We start from the raw sequence: 16,107 nt of genomic DNA on the forward strand, positions 1-16,107 counted from the left end.
CTCTCAAGCCAACCAGGTTTAGGGTTTCTTAGAGTACAACTTAACTCTGTGTCTTTATCCCTGTCTCACACTTCATATACTGTTTGGGTGGTTCTTGCTTTCCCCCACCGGACTGGAAACACGAGGAAGACAGAAAGAAAGCGAAAGTGCTAGTCACCTAGTCGTGCCCGACTCTTTGCGACCCCATGGACTGTAGTCCGCCAGGCTCCTCTGTCCATGGGATTCTCCAGGCAAGAATACTGGAGGGGGTTGCCATGTCCTTATTTCCTTCTCCAGGGGATCTTCCCGACCCAGGGATAGGACCTGGGTCTCCTGTACTGCAGGCAGATTCCCTACTGTCTGAGCCACAAGACTGTATTTTTTTCCCCATAAGTCACCAAATAACTAGCATAATATATAGCATAGTACCTGGTATTTAGGAATGTCCAAAAGATGTGAATTCAATGAAAGTATAAATTAATGAATGCATTTTGTGTAACCAGATGAGAAAGAAAGAATCAGGCTTGGAGCAAATAAGTAATAAATGGTACTTTGGAGAGGTGCTTTGTCTGCTTTTATGAATATTAGAAATTGAAAATGTCCTCCAATGTGTCTTGGAATAATGGCCACACTGAATCTGCTGTCTTTTTCCTCCCAAATTAAGCACAACTTGGCTCAGAAATTTTACTCTGCTACTCTGAACTAGTGGAAGACTTTCAGATTAGAGAAACCATAATTCTCCCAATTCTGAGAATAAAATTCAGTAAAAATGCTGTAAAGATATATGAGTGTGTCCAGAAGTCTAAGATTGTCTTAATAGCTCTTATTTCAACTTAAGAGGCTCAATTTATTTGGTTTTTCCAACTTGACCAATTTACTAAGCATGAGCTATAGTAACTTACAAAGAGCTTTATGTTTATGATCATTGTGTAGGTTAATTATTATTGTCTTTGCATTTCTTGGACATAATGAAAAATGGATAATCTCTTGGGAAAATTGTAATTTCAGGATCAGAGCATATTCAGAGAGAGAATTGCTCATGGTCTCCTAAGGTTTTGATTACTTCTTATTAATTTCTCAACTCTCTGTTGTCATTAGATAGCTTGTGGGAAATCACTAAACATCCTTGCCTGGGTTTCCAGGTTCTGTTTATGGACCTTCACACATGTAACTTTGGGCTCAGTGTCCAGTTTAGGCTGTCCCTGCATCTGGCCACTAGAGGGCGAACTAACCCCCAGCTCCAGAACTAAGTGGCCTGGGGGGGGGGGGGGGGGAATCCCTTCTCTTTCCTCTTTTGTAGATGCTGGGTTAGAGTTTTATAAAAGGAAGAAAGTTAAAAGGAAAAGTCTTTTTTTTTTTTAAATTTCAAAACATCCCAGAACTATATTTACATTATGTGTGTGTGTTAGTCACTCAGTCATGTCCTACTCTTTGTGACTCCATGGACTGTGGCCTGCCAGACTCTTCTGTCCATGGGATTTCCCCGGCAAGAATACTGGAGTGGATAGCCTTTCCCTTTTTCAAGGGATCCTAACCCAGGGATCAAACCCAGATCTCCCTCTTCGCAGGCAGATTCTTTACCATCTGAGCCAGTAGGCAAGAGCCATTTACATTATACTGTTTGCTGATTCGAACTATAGCCACAGGTGAGTTTGGGTAATATAATTGGAAGCAGGTGTGGCAAATTTGTGGCCGGAGAGATGAAGGTATACCCTCCTGAAGGCCATGTCAACTACAGATAACCAACGATAGGGTCTTTGTCCACGTGGTGCCACTGTTGTTTTCTAGAACTGGCATTTGAGGTGAAGTTGGTCAACTGTCACTGGCTCATGACATCATGAGATCTTTCCTGTTGCTGTCACCTGAAATGTCCTAAAGCTAAATAAAAACATCCAAACTTGTAGCCAGGGGAAGTTTGGACTGTCCTTGTCTCTAAGTTTAGGGAGTTCTCATCCCTTCATCGGAGAAGGCAGTGGCACCCCACTCCAGTACACTTGCCTGGAAAATCCCATGGATGGAGGAGCCTGGTGGGCTGCAGTCCATGGGGTCGCTAAGAGTCGGGCACGACTGAGTGACTTCACTTTTGCTTTTCACTTTCATGCACTGGAAGAGGAAATGGCAACCCACTCCAGTATTCTTGCCTGGAGAATCCCAGAGACAGAGGAGCCTTGTGGGCTGCCGTCTATGGGGTCGCACAGAGTCGGACACAACTGAAGTGACTTAGCAGCAGCAGCAGCATCCCTTCATAGAACTGGCCTCCTAGAACTGCCCCGGCCCAAAGCTGCCCCTCTACTCTGCACCTGCCTTGGTGGCTGCCTCTCTTGGGGTGGGGAAAGACAGACAGCCATGTGCCCCAGACCTCACTTAGTAAGGAACCCATTGTTGTTGTTTGGTTGCTAAGTTGTGTTCAACTCTTTGCGACTCTATAGACTACAGCATGCTAGGCTCCTCCGTCCATGGGACTCTCCAGGCAAAAATATTGGAGTAGGTTGCCATTTCCTTCTCCAGGGGATCTTCTCAACCCAGGGATCGAACCCATGTCTCCAGCATTGGCAAGTCGCTTCTTTACCACGGAGATTCTGTACCTTAGGAAGCCCTGAGTAACCCATTGCATTTCAGAAATCCTCTGCTGATGGTATTTTACTCTTACCAAGATTTCTGTGGCTATAAGTCTTTGCATGTTCCATGTCCATGCCATTTCTCTTGGCGCATTTTGGTAAATCTGTACTCAGCTGATGTTGGCTAGAGTACACGATGTGTTTCAAGGTTCATGTTTCTTTATGTCTACTCATTAAGGGTTAGCATGCAGTTGAGATCAGATCATAGCAGCCTTATCTATGATATATACACTTTAGATTTTTTTTCTTGTAGGTTAGCCATGAGGAACTTGTGAGGGATTTTGAGCAAAGTAGGGATCAGGTAGGATTTTGCACAGTAAGTCATGCAGGCAGCAGCTTGGAAATAAGTTAGAGATGAGCCTGGAGACTGAAGATGAAAAGGCCTATTTCAGTCATCAGGGGACAGGTGATAAGGGCTAAACTGGCACAGTGGCTGTGGTAGTGGAACTAGAGAACAAGGAATCGATATGAAAAATAGCTGACAGAGTCTACAAAACTTGGGGTTTCCAGGTGGTTCAGTGGTAGAGAATTCACTTGCTGATGCAGAAGACTCAAGAGATGCAGGTTCAATCTCTAGCTCGAGAAGATACCCTGGAGGAGGAAATGGCACCCCACTCCAGGATTCTTGCCTGGAGGAGCCTGGGTGGGCTACAGTCCAAGGGGTTGCAAAGAGTTGGACGTGACTGAGCACACACACAGTGCAACAATATTTAGTGACTGATTCAGCCGCATGAGGGCAGCAATTGTATTTCACTGTCTCATCAGCATCTGGCACAGTGTCTTACCTGTAGCAAATGTTCAGTAAGTGTTTTTGAATGAATGAATGCATGAGTGAATGAGTGATGAACATGGTGGCTGAAAAGAGGGGGCTGTATATGGAAGGAACCCACATTCTGACTTGGGGGACTGGATAGATGACACTCCCAATCGCTTTGATAAATAATATTGGGAGAGAAACAACTTTGTGGAAGAATTTCATGCACTGGGTTGGGAAGCATGGAGTTTGAGGTGTCTCTAAGTTGTTGAGGTAGAGATGTCCTTGGAGCAACAGGAGGTGTAGGCCTGGAGCCTCAGGAGAAAAACTCCCTGGGGATGGGTTTGGGAGAACTCAGCACACGTGAGTGGTAGTTGAATCCTTGTGGAGAGATGAGGTTAAAGACATTATCTGCTATAAGAGAATACCATAGATTGGATAGTTTGAACACTAGAAATTTATTTCTCGCAGTCTGAAGGCTGGGACGATCTGATGTCTGGTGATGGCCCATGTGCTGGTTTGCAGATAGATATCTTGTTGTATCTTCACGTGGTGGAAAGAGAGAACAAACTAGGTTTGTCCTCTTCCTATCAGACCATTCATCCTGAGACTTCCCTGTCAGTCCAGTGGCTAAGACTCCACGCTCCCAATGCAGGGGGCCTGGGTTCGATCCCTGGTCAGGGAACAAGATCCTGCATGCTGCCTCTAAGAGTTCTCATACCACGACTAAAGATCCTGAGTGCTGCAACTAAGACCCTGAGCAGCGAAATAAATTAATTAGAATATATAAATAAATATTAAAAAGACATTAATCCCATTCAGGAAGCCTCCATTCTTATGAACTAATTATCTCCCAAAGGCCCCAACCTCTTAATACCATCCTATTAGGGGTTAGAGTTTCAACATATGAATTTTGGAGGACTATAAACATTTAGTCCCTAACAGCCCTGAGAAATACCAACTTTTAAGCATGGTCTGAAGAAGGGAAGCCTCAGGAGGAAACTGAGAAGTGGACAGAGGCAAGAGAGGACTGCCAGGTGTCTGAAAATCCAAGGGGCTCTCTTTTCAGTGAAAGTGATGCCTCTGTGCCCATTCAGGGCTTGCAGAGCAGAAAGGCCATGCCCTGAACTCAACGAGAGTTCACACCCCTCTGTGCCCAGGTTCTCTACCCTCTAACCCACTCTCCTCTGCCTCTTCTCTGCAGAGAGTAGCTGGTTTTTCAGAATCCTGTCCTTATTTTATATTCCCTCAGCAATAGAAATGCACAGTAAAATGAGCATGTAATTTCCTTTAAGAGATGAAGTGCTATGTCTTGATAAAGCTAGCACATTATTTTATGACTAAAAAAAAGGGGGGGGATAAAATCAAGAAAGGAAGGAAACAATAAGACATTAAGAAGGGATTATCTCTGAATTATGGGTCATGAGTTGTTTGTGTTTTCTTTATTCTTTTTCTCCAAGAGTTCATAGTATTTTCCTCCAAGAGTACATTGTGCTATTAAAATCTGAAAAGGAGTCTTTAAACTTATTTTTAAATGGGAAGCCTCGTATAAAGACTGAACAGTTATGTAACTTATGTCTTAAACAATTTACCAAAGTCAAACTAGATATTTTGGAACCATGCACAGATTTAGCAGTTGATACAGGTTATTTGTCAGATGTCTGAATTTTTTTGAAACCATTTACATTATAAGTCCATGCTTGAGAAATAAAAATCCATATAGAGTACCTGAAAACAAATCATTGGTGTACAGAAGATCAGTGCAACCTCTTGGAGGGTATATTGTTTGGTTCTGAGCAAGGATCTGCCAGGGTAATGATCAAGACTGCCACATACAGCTGTGCAGGTTGTGCACTGAACAACTTCAGGAGACGCCTTTTACTTAAAGTGCAATATGAGTGGAGTCTGTAGAACTGAGCAGTACACAACTTACTCAAACAACTGGTAGACCTAGTAATGATCAAGTGACATTTTAAAGATCTAACCCATCACCTGGCAAAATGTTAGATCTTAGTGATGGGATCTATTACCAAAGATTTGGCTATGGAAAAATTATAAACCCACACAGTGCTCCAAATATCAGCAGTGTAGGAAATTTTGTTTAATATTTGTTAGTGCCATAAATCAGGGGTCCCCAGCTTCCAGGTTCTAATGCCTGATGATCTGAAATAGAGCAGATGTAATAATACTAGAAATAAAGTGCACAATAAATGTTCAGTTCAGTCACTCAGTCTTGTCCGACTCTTTGCAACTCCATGAACCACAGCACACCAAGCCTCCCTGTCCGTCACCAACTCCCAGAGTTTACCCAAACTCATGTCCACTGAGCTGGTGATGCCATCCAATCACCTCATCCTCTGTTATCCCCTTCTCCTCCTGCCTTCAATCTTTCCCAGCATCAGGGTCTTTTCAAATGAGTCAACTCTTTGCATCAGGTGGCCAAAGTATTGGAGTTTCAGCTTCAACATCAGTCCTTCCAATGAACACTCAGGGATCTCCTTTAAGATGGACTGGTTGGATCTCCTTGCAGTCCAAGGGACTCTCAAGAGTCTTCTCCAATACCACAGTTCTAGAGAATTAATTCTTTGGCGCCCAGCTTTCTTTATAGTCCAACTCTCACATCCGTACATGACTTCTGGAAAAACTGCAGCCTTGACTAGATGGAACTTTGTTGACAAAGTAATGTCTCTGCTTTCGAATATGCTGTCTAGGTTGGTCATAACTTTCCTTCCAAGGAGCAAGCATCTTTTAATTTCATGGCTGCAGTCACCATCTGCAGTGATTTTGGAGCCCTCCCAAATAAAAGTCAGCCACTGTTTCCACTTTTTCCCCATCTATTTGCCATGTGGTGATGGGACCAGATGCCATGATCTTAGTTTTCTGAATGTTGAGCTATAAGCCAACTTTTTCACTCTCCTCTTTCACTTTCATCAAGAGGCTCTTTAGTTCTTTTTCACTTTCTGCCATAAGGGTGGTGTCATCTGCATATCTGAGGTTATTGATATTTCTCCCAGCAATCTTGATTCCAGCTTGTGCTTCATCCAGCCCAGCATTTCTCATGATGTACTCTGCATATAAGTTAAATAAGCAGGGTGACAATATACAGCCTTGACGTACTCCTTTTCCTATTTGGAACCAGTCTGAATGCACTTGAATCATCCCCAAACCACCCCCCATCCCCCTGGCCCATGGAAAAACTGCATGAAACTCAATGAAACCAGTCCTTGATGCCAAAAAGGATGGAACTGTTGCTATAGATTCTTAAGGTAAGAATGTTAAAGGGCAATTAATTAACGCCTTTTGTTTTATTCACTAAGGGCTAGTCTCAGTTTCCAAGAAAAGTGTGTCCCACGTGTTAAGCAAAGAGGGAGGTGGAAACATCTCAGTCATTGTGCTCGGGGGCGCAGAGGAATCACTGGATGCCCATCCTGGGAAGTTCACTTTGTTCATCCGCCAGCGGAAGGGATTTGTGAAAACTGCTTTGACCCATGGGTAAGTGGCTTTTCATTTCAGGCAACTGTGTCAGGGAAGCTAACCCATTATTAAGTGAATTCGAAGAAGTAATTTTTCTGGCCCTTAAAGACAGACCTCATCACTGACCTTCCAATGAATACAGATGTGAATGTTTATGGGAAATAGAAGACAACCGTCCCTCTAAGATAACTCAGTGTCATGGCATCCAGCCATTCAACTTGTCTATAAGAGCAAAACAAGCAAAATACAAAATTTCATAGGCACAGTATAGATTTCCAACCAAATGAACAAATGAGCCATGGCCAAAACCAGAAATGAAAAAGAAACTTCTGGAACCTTGATTTTCTATAGAATAAAATCCCACAAATCACTAAGACTGCTGAGGTATCTCCCCAAAGGACTTCAGGAGTAATTCAGTTTCAATCCATGGAATATAAACTTAGCACTCCAAGGAGGCTTGGGGACATTAAACAATTGTGAGGAATCTGTTGCAGGTCAGCAGGGCTAAATGAAATATTTAAATCCTTTTCATTGAAAATGCTTATTCTTCCTCCTTGTTATTTCCAGTGCTTATTTGGTGCCAGTGTTTTCTTTTGGTGAAAATGAACTATTTAGTCAAGTTAGCAACCCCAAAGGATCATGGCTTCGAAATGTGCAGGAGAAACTACAGAAGATGATGGGATTTGCTTTGCCACTGTTCTACGCCAGAGGAATTTTTCAGTACAGTTTTGGCCTAATCCCCTATAGGAAGCACCTTCACACTGTTGGTATGTACATCAAATACTGGAGGCTTGTTAAACTGAGCAAAAGGATTATCTTACTTTGAGCAATGTTTATTGTTACTGAAGTAGCTTTGAGTAAGCCCTTCCTAAAATAATAGTCCTATAGATATTATTTGACCTTCCTTTACAGTATGCCTTTTATTTATGAAATGATTATATTTTCCATTTGAATGGGAATCCACTACATTCAAAAATATTGTTATTGCACTCCAAATAGAATCCAATTTTAGAAATGGAGTTCCTAATACTCTATGCTGAATCTATTTCTCTGTACTAGAAGATGATAACATAGCAAGTCTTTGAATACATCAGAGTCTCTTGTGAAAATTTGTCTATAATAGATGTCTTCATCAGGTTTAGTTCATAGGCATCAGTTTCTACCACAAAGCATTTTTTTTCCCAACTAGGTATATTTATAGGTATTCTAATATAGGGCCTCCCAGGTGGCTGAGTGGGTGAAGAATCTGCCTGCAATGTAGGAGATATGGGTTCAATCCCTCAGTTGGGAAGATCTCCGTGAGGAGTGCATGGCAACCCATTCCAGTATTCTTGCCTGGAGTCTCAGAGGAGCCTGGCAGGCTACAGTCTGCTGCTGCTGCTAAGTCGCTTCAGTCGTGTCCAGCTCTGTGCAACCCCATAGACAGCAGCCCACCAGGCTCCCCTGTCCCTGGGATTCTCCTGGCAAGAATACTGGAGTGGGTTGCCATTTCCTTCTCCAATGCATGAAAGTGAAAGTGAAGTCGCTCAGTCATGTCCGCCTCTTAGCGACCCCATGGACTGCAGCCTACCAGGCTCCTCCGTCCATGGGATTTTCCAGGCAAGAGTACTGGAGTGGGGTGCCATTGCCTTCTCCAAGGCTACAGTCTAGAGAGATGCAAAGGGTCAGTTCAGTTCAGTTCAGCTGCTCAGGCATGTCCAAATCTTTGCGACCCCATGAACTGCAGCACGCCAGGCCTCCATGTCCATCACCAACTCAGACATGACTAAATCAACTGAGCACTCACTCGCAGACTGATTTGCGCTTTAAAAATGGCATGTTTGGGTTTGGGGAGCATTGAGATAGGGGAGGAAGGTAACAACCATGTTAATAGAAGAACAGAGGAGGAAAATAATTGCTCCTGAGGTTGAAAAGGGGTTTGGAGGGTGGAAAAGGAGAAAGCGCTGAGTCAATTGCTAATAGCAAATTAGCCAGACTATATACACATATGAAATGGAAGTAATAATTTCACCATGAGTGGCCCATTACATGAAATTCAAACATTTTTTTAGATCTATTCCCTTGGAATGGGAGTTCACTGCTGTCGGTCTGTAACAGCTTTGCATTTCTCATGCAGTCACATGCCATTTTTTAAAATGCTGTTTTTAACTCAAATGGAATATTAACAGTTGATTTATCAATGTAATAGGAATACTGAGATAAGCTTGCAGTTATATTTTTCAAGATAAGTGGTTCCATTTTTTTGTCAAAATGTTAGTTTTGATCCCATACATGCAAAGTATGGTCATTGGTATTTTGGGGGGATATGAGGGAAGTTACACGATATGATTTTTCAGGGTCATTCTCATTGGACATAATTTATAAAGAAACTACCATGTATTTTCTCTACATGTGTCACAAGTATGTTATTTACATATTTTATCTGAGTTATCAGTTTATCAAAGTAGAAAAAACTGTTCACATATGTTGTATTTTATTACATAGTAATAGAGAGAAGCTGATTTCAATGTCCCATCAACTGGGAGAGAAAAAGGAAGTGAGTTTAGACTTCAAGAACAGCTGTAAAAAGTCCCAGTTCCTTGCAAGAATGTTGCTTTTTCTTTGTTTCTGCCTCAAAGAGCTCCAGGTGACGGGGATTTTGCTCTTTGTTCTGTGCCGTGTCCCCAGCGCTCTCAGGGTAGGAGCTCAAGACACATTTGTGAATCAACAAATTAGTCTTTAGTTAGGTCTGTCTGATTGTAATTTTCAAGTTTTCAGAAATCAAACAAGTACGTAGTAACAAAAATTTTAAATAAATTTCCCAGGTGGCTCAGTGGTAAAGAACCAGCCGGCTAAGACAGGAGATGTGAGGTCGATTTCTGGGTCAGGAAGATCCCCTGGAGAAGGAAACGGGCAACCCACTCCAGTATTCTTGCTTGGAAAATCCCATGCGGAGAGGAGCCTGGTGTGGGCTACAGTCCACAAAGATTTGGACATGACTGAGCACGCACACATGCATGATATTTTTTTAAGATTTTTTTGATGTGGATCATTTTGAAAGTCTATATTGACTTTGTTAAAATATTGCTTCTGTTTTTATGTTTTTGGTTTTTGTTTGTGAGATTTGTGGGATCTTAGCTTCCTGACCAGGGATCAAATTCTCACCCCCTGCACTGGAAGGCAAAGTCTTAACCACTGGACCGCCAGGAAAGTCCCTCAATTTACTAATAAGTTCAAGTTGTAGAGCCTGTACCGGTTATGTGATGGAAAGTTGTTTGAGCAAGAAAGTAAAATATTTAGGTGTTGGTTTTAAGTTTTAAAATTTCACGTTGAAAAATTTCAAATGCTCAGAAAAGTCTCATGAGTAGTAAAATGAACTCCTATGTTCCTTTCTCGTAGACTCACCACTTGTTAACATTTTTGCTACAGTTTTTTTCTCTCTCTAATAATATCACAAATACACTTTATGTTACTGTTGTCACTGAACTATTTAAGTAAATGCAGACAACATGACCATTTGTTCCTCATTACTTTTATGTATCTCTCTTAAGAACAAGATTATTCTCTTTCATAGTATCAGTAGGATACAGGAATTTAACATCAATTAAATGCTATTAACTGTGTACATTCCATATTCAAATTTCATCAGTTGCCACAGTCACTTCCTTTTTAGTTGTGGGTTTTGGTGAAAGGCAGTATTTTTTCCCAAAACAGGATCATACATTGCATTTAATTTTCATATTTCATTAGTCTACTTTAAACTGGATTAGTTTTTAAAATTTTCTTTGTCTTTATGGCATGAGTAGTTTGTCTTTGTCTTTATGGCATGAGCATGATCGAATCAATGATGTCTATGACTTATTCTCAAATGGTTCTACAAAAAACAAAAATAATAATACATGTGTATACCTATATACATACTGAGTGTGTATATATGTGTGTGCAGAATGTTTGAAATTGGTGAGTCTAGAGGAAGGGCATGCAAGTGCTTATTGTATTTTTTCTATAGGTTTGAATTGTTTTTATAAAAAAAGTTAGGGAAGGGAATGTACCTTATTTAAATAAAACTGGTTTGGATCCCACTTGAGGAGAAGAGTAGTCCATTTTGTTTCAATTAGTTAGTCTACCCTGAGGGATAAAACAGCTAAGGGATTTTTCTGAAATATTGGGTTGGCCAAAAAGTTCTTTAAGGTTTTCCATAACATCGTACTGAAAAATCTGAACAAACTTTTTGGTCAACCCAATAGAAAGAAAGAAAGAGGAACCTAATCTAACTTTTAATTATAAAGTGGGGATTGTTGTTGCGCTCAATCACTCAGTCCTGTCTGACTCTTTGCAACCCCACGGACTGTAGCCCACCAGGCTCCTCTGTCCATGAAATTTTCCAGCAAGAATACTAGAGTGGGTTGCCATTTCCTCCTCCAGGGAATCTTTCTGACCCAGAAATCAAACCTGCATCTCTTGCTTCTCTTGCATTGAAAAGTAGATTCTTTACCACTGTGCCACCTGAGAGATAGTAATAAGGGGATTGGTATGGTGCCCCGTACAACATATTAAGTGCTCAGTAAATGTTAATGAGTGTGTCACGCACACACACACACACACACACGCCTGCACTGGGCATGAGACTCCATTATAAGCCAGAGGTTGTACTTGAACCCAGTTTTTGACTCTTCCCAACCCTACTTTGCCCAGATCTCTGCCTGGTCTCTCTAGTGTATGGCTATGTAGCATCTAAAGAAAAAGGAATTCCTATGTGAGACCATTAGAGAGAGAAACTCGGCAGAATTTTCATAATCACAGAAAAATAGAACAAAGACTCCTTATTGTGAAAGATCTACTCATTGCCTCAATGAGAAGAAAATAATGGACATCTCCAAGCTCTTTTCCAGCTGAAAATACAACTCATGAAGCTGCTCATTCTTCATCTAGGGAAATACAGCACAGTATCACAGAAATTAGAGCAAGACTGCTACATAAGGCAATAAAGACATAACTAATCCTGAACTATTGGATGGAATCGGAAAATGGAACAAAGGAGCATGCTAGCTATAAAAAGCAACAAAACACAAATGAGAGCTGATTCCCAACTCTGCCACAAGTAGATTTTAGCTGATTTTTTCCAGGGCAGTGAGTTCTACCTCCAGAATAAACTAATGCAACTGGTTTTTCCTTTGTGTTATAAAGAGGGAGTCATGCAGCAGTCTGCAACTAACCCAGTCTCATGTTGAAACAGCTTTCTTCTCCTTAGTAGTAAAAATCTCCTTTTTCTGGAAAGAGGGAATTATGATCTTCTAGGGCTCCGAAGGTGCTTCTCAGATTTGCATGTTTTTCTTTTGTTACCTCTGTTTTTATCCCTAAAAAGTAATTAGAAAGGTTTCTTACTCTCCAATCCAATTTTGGGTTAGTTTAGTAATGAAGGGCAAAAGTGTTGGGTTTAAACCTTAATTCGCTTTGGTTTCTGTGTATGTCTATTTCTGTTTGTTTTTGTGTATGTATGTATGTATGTGAAGTTTGGAAATGTTTAGCATCTCATTTTCTCTACAGGTTAAATAAGAAAAAGACAAGTACAGTTTAAAGGGGAAAGTCTTATGATGATAAATTCAATGTATGTGGGCATGTTTGAGCTCTTTGAAATGTAATAAAACTATTAGTAGGAAAAGAACAGGATTGAAATGAACTATAGGTTAGCTTATAGGAAATAGGACTCAGCAATTCAGAATTCACAAGTCCTAGTTGAAGTAAGTGCTTCCAAGGTGGCTCAGTGGTAAGGAATCTGCCTGCCAATGTAAGAAATGTGGGTTTGATCCCTGGGTTAGGAAGATCTGGAGAAGGAAATGGCAACCCACTCCAGTATTTTTGCCTGGGAAATCCCATAGACAGAGGAGCCTGGTAGGCTACAGCCCATGGAATCACAAAAAGGGTCTGACACACCTTAGAGACGGAACAACAACAATCTGAGTAATCTAGGAGCAAAATAAAAGACTTCCTCTTCTTAGACCACGTAGGCCCTGTATCACTATAAATCCCCCCTCCCACCCAGAATAGTTGCATTTAATCTCTCTCCATGATAATTTCACAAGAAAACAAACCATTTCTATGAAACCACAAATCTGCTAGTAGATTTACAGGTAGATTTCTCACTATGCCTGTAAATTTCTCATTTTTGGGGGGGTGGGGGTGGGGGTCAAACAACAACAAAGGTAAGAGCTAGAAATGTGTGTGTGCTTCGTTGTCCAGTCATGTCTGACTCTTTGCCTCCTTATGGACTATAACCTGCCAGGCTCCTCTGTCCATGGCATTCTCCAGGCAAGAATACTGGAGTGGGTAGCCATTCCCTTCTCCAGGTGATCTTCCTGACCCAGGGATTGAACCTGGACGTCCTGCACTGCAGGCAGATTCTTTACTGTCTGAGCCATGAAGGAAGCCTCAAGATCACCTATTCTTTTATCCTATTGTTGTTCAGTCACCAGGTCACGTCTGACTCTTTGCAACTCCATGGACTGCAGCATGCCGGTTTTCCCTGTCCTTCACTATCTCCTGGAGCTTGCTCAAACTCATGTCCACTGAGTCAGTGATGCCATCCAACCATCTCATCCTCTGTCCCTCCCCTTCTCCTCCTGCCCTGAATCTTTCCCAGCATCAAGGTCTTTTCCAGTGAGTCGGTTCTTCACATCAAGTGGCCAAAGTATTGGAGCTTCAGCTCCAGCATCAGTCCTTCCAATGAATATTCAGGGTTGATTTCCTTTAGGATTGACTGGTTTGATCTCTTTGCTATCCAAAGGGACTCTCAAGAGTCTTCCAGCACCACAATTCAAAAGCATCAGTTCTTTGGCACTCAGCCTTTATGGTTCACCTCTCATATCCATACATGACTGCTGGAAAAACCATAGCTTTGACTATATGACTTTCATCCTATACATGTGAAAATTAAGGTCAGAGAGGAAGTTACTTGCTAGCTGGGTGTACCTGCTGGGGAGTAAGCCCTGGATGTGGTCTAGCCTGGTGCCTCTTGTGCAACATCAGCTCCTGTTTCCATCAATTTTCAGTCTCTCCTAGTCTGTATTTCAACCACAACTGACATGGGAATTCCCTAGTGGCCCACTGGTTAGGACTTGGTGCTTTCACTGCCCTGGATCTGGGTTCAGTTCCTGATTGGGGAGCTAAGATCTCACAAACCATGTAGGGGGAAAAAAAAGGCAACCACAACTGATGGTGATACTTTTACATTGAAGCACAAAGGACTGCTGCCTACTATATATGTTTGACATCCAAGCTTTCAAGGAAAACTCTATATCAGCTTCTTGAGGCTATATCTAGCTAAAAATATAGCAATCTGAGAATACTAATGTTGCTGTGAGGATATATATATATATATACACACACACATAGGATGGATAGATTATATATAACCTTGTATGTAAATATAGATCTTAATATATGATGCATTATGATACCTCTGTGTGTGTTTGTGTCTGTATCATTCCCTTCCTTGTACTCCCTAACCTCCCATACTATTATCACACTTCTTTCTGCAGTTATTTATCACTTCCTCTTTCTCTGGTTTCTGTTTAACTAATCACGCTTTGTTACTGACATGGATTGAGCCTTGGAGGTAGCATGAGGAGACTCCACGTAGGCAAAGGAAGTCCTACGAGTGCCATTCTGTTACTACAGCCCCGCTTGATCTCATGCCGAAGCTGACCAAAAGTGATAAGCAGTTTGCTGCTCAGCCATTGATGTTCTGCACGTTTGCAGCTCTTGGCATTAGTAGCAGCATCAGGCCAGCAGAGGGCGCAATGCACAGCAGAGAGGACTGAAGAGCGGGTGGCACAGCCATGTGTATCTAGTCTTTAATCTGAGACAAGTGAGGTAAAAGTTATTTATTATATAAATGCTAGGTTTAAAAAAATTAGTCCATTTTTTAATTATACAGGTAATACTAATGCGTTCTCATTGTAGAAAACTGGCACAATACAAATGAAATATAAGTCCCCCAGCTCTCCCTTCTTCCCTCCATGTAAGGGCTAGCAGTGTCTCTTGGCGGACTTTCTTAGTAGACTAAATGCTTATAATGCACCTAGATATAGAACATTTTCAATAAATAGGGTTATGCTGTATTATTTTGCAACTTTCCCCTTCCTGCTGCATTTTAAACTTTTGCATATGTGTGTGAACACACATATATATTTCATTTTTTACATTGAGATATATAATTACATATAACAGATTAGTTTCAAGTGTTAGTATGATATTTGTATATATTGTAAAAGGATCACCACAGTAAGTCTACTTAATATCTGTCACCATACATAGTTTCAAAAATATTATTTCAGCTTTCAAAAAAAATTGTTGCCTGGAATTCCATTGAATGAATGGCCTGTGATTTAATACTTTTCTCTATGAAGTTTTTTGGTTGGTTTTGTTTTCTGCTGTTACACACAGTGGAACCCTTGTGATTTGGTGTGTTTTCTAGCCCAGATTCTCGGCAGTGAAGATGCATATTCATTTTTTAGGATGGCATTACAAAGAGCCAGATTAGAGGGCTGAAGGCTCGGGAGCCCAGACCTCCCCAGGCAGTGATAATAGAGCACTGTGGTCTGGCTGTCAGCTGTACCAGAGGGAGCGAGCTGGTGACGTGCACACACAGCCGTGTGCTTGTACCCCACAGCTGCAGCCAGCACAGTAGTTCATCTGACTCCAAGTCAAAACCACCAGTGCACTGACAATCCAGCATGTGCGGAGAAGGGAGGCTCTTCATTTGTCACCAGAAGAGATGGTGTGACCACTGCAGGCAGCCAGTGAAATGAAGAAGGGATTGGAGCTGACAGGCCTGACAGCTTCTGATTGGAAGATCTTTCTAGAGCTGTCCATTAGAGGTGGTAGTCCGTGGTGGAGTGGATTTGGTTTCTTACTTAACAATGCATTCTTTGTTTTTTGCAGTTGGCCGCCCAATCCCTGTTCGTCAGACCCTGAACCCAACCTCAGAGCAGATTGAGGAGTTGCATCAGACCTACATGGAGGAGCTGAGAAAATTATTTGAAGAACACAAAGGGAAGTATGGCATTCCAGAAAATGAAGCTCTCCTTTTTAGATAACTGTCATCTTAGAAGACATGCAAGAGAGCGAGAGAACATCCCGTTGAAAGAAAAGATATTCTAAATAAATTTTTTTCCTTTGACAATGAAATCAAATTTGCAACTGTAAAATATATATGGTGACAGATGTTGATATTTATCTGCGGTAACTAAAAATCTAATGAGTGACTATAGGGTAAGGGTGGAGGTGATGATAAGCCTTTTA

General features: G+C 41.5%; 1 protein-coding gene across 1 annotated transcript in view; it reads left to right on the top strand.

Annotated features, from left to right (window-relative positions):
* MOGAT1 (monoacylglycerol O-acyltransferase 1) overlaps window positions 1-15,902 on the top strand; it is a 29,973-nt gene extending 14,071 nt beyond the window's left edge. The window contains exons 4-6 of the mRNA XM_052635889.1: window positions 6,669-6,843; window positions 7,393-7,592; window positions 15,748-15,902. Coding sequence (XP_052491849.1) covers window positions 6,669-6,843; window positions 7,393-7,592; window positions 15,748-15,902 — 530 coding nt within the window. The remainder of the gene's footprint in view (window positions 1-6,668; window positions 6,844-7,392; window positions 7,593-15,747) is intronic.
* The last annotated feature ends 205 nt before the right edge of the window (window positions 15,903-16,107 follow it).

The sequence above is a fragment of the Budorcas taxicolor genome, chromosome 2 (assembly GCF_023091745.1).
Source record: "Budorcas taxicolor isolate Tak-1 chromosome 2, Takin1.1, whole genome shotgun sequence".
NCBI classification, from domain to species: domain Eukaryota; kingdom Metazoa; phylum Chordata; class Mammalia; order Artiodactyla; family Bovidae; genus Budorcas; species Budorcas taxicolor.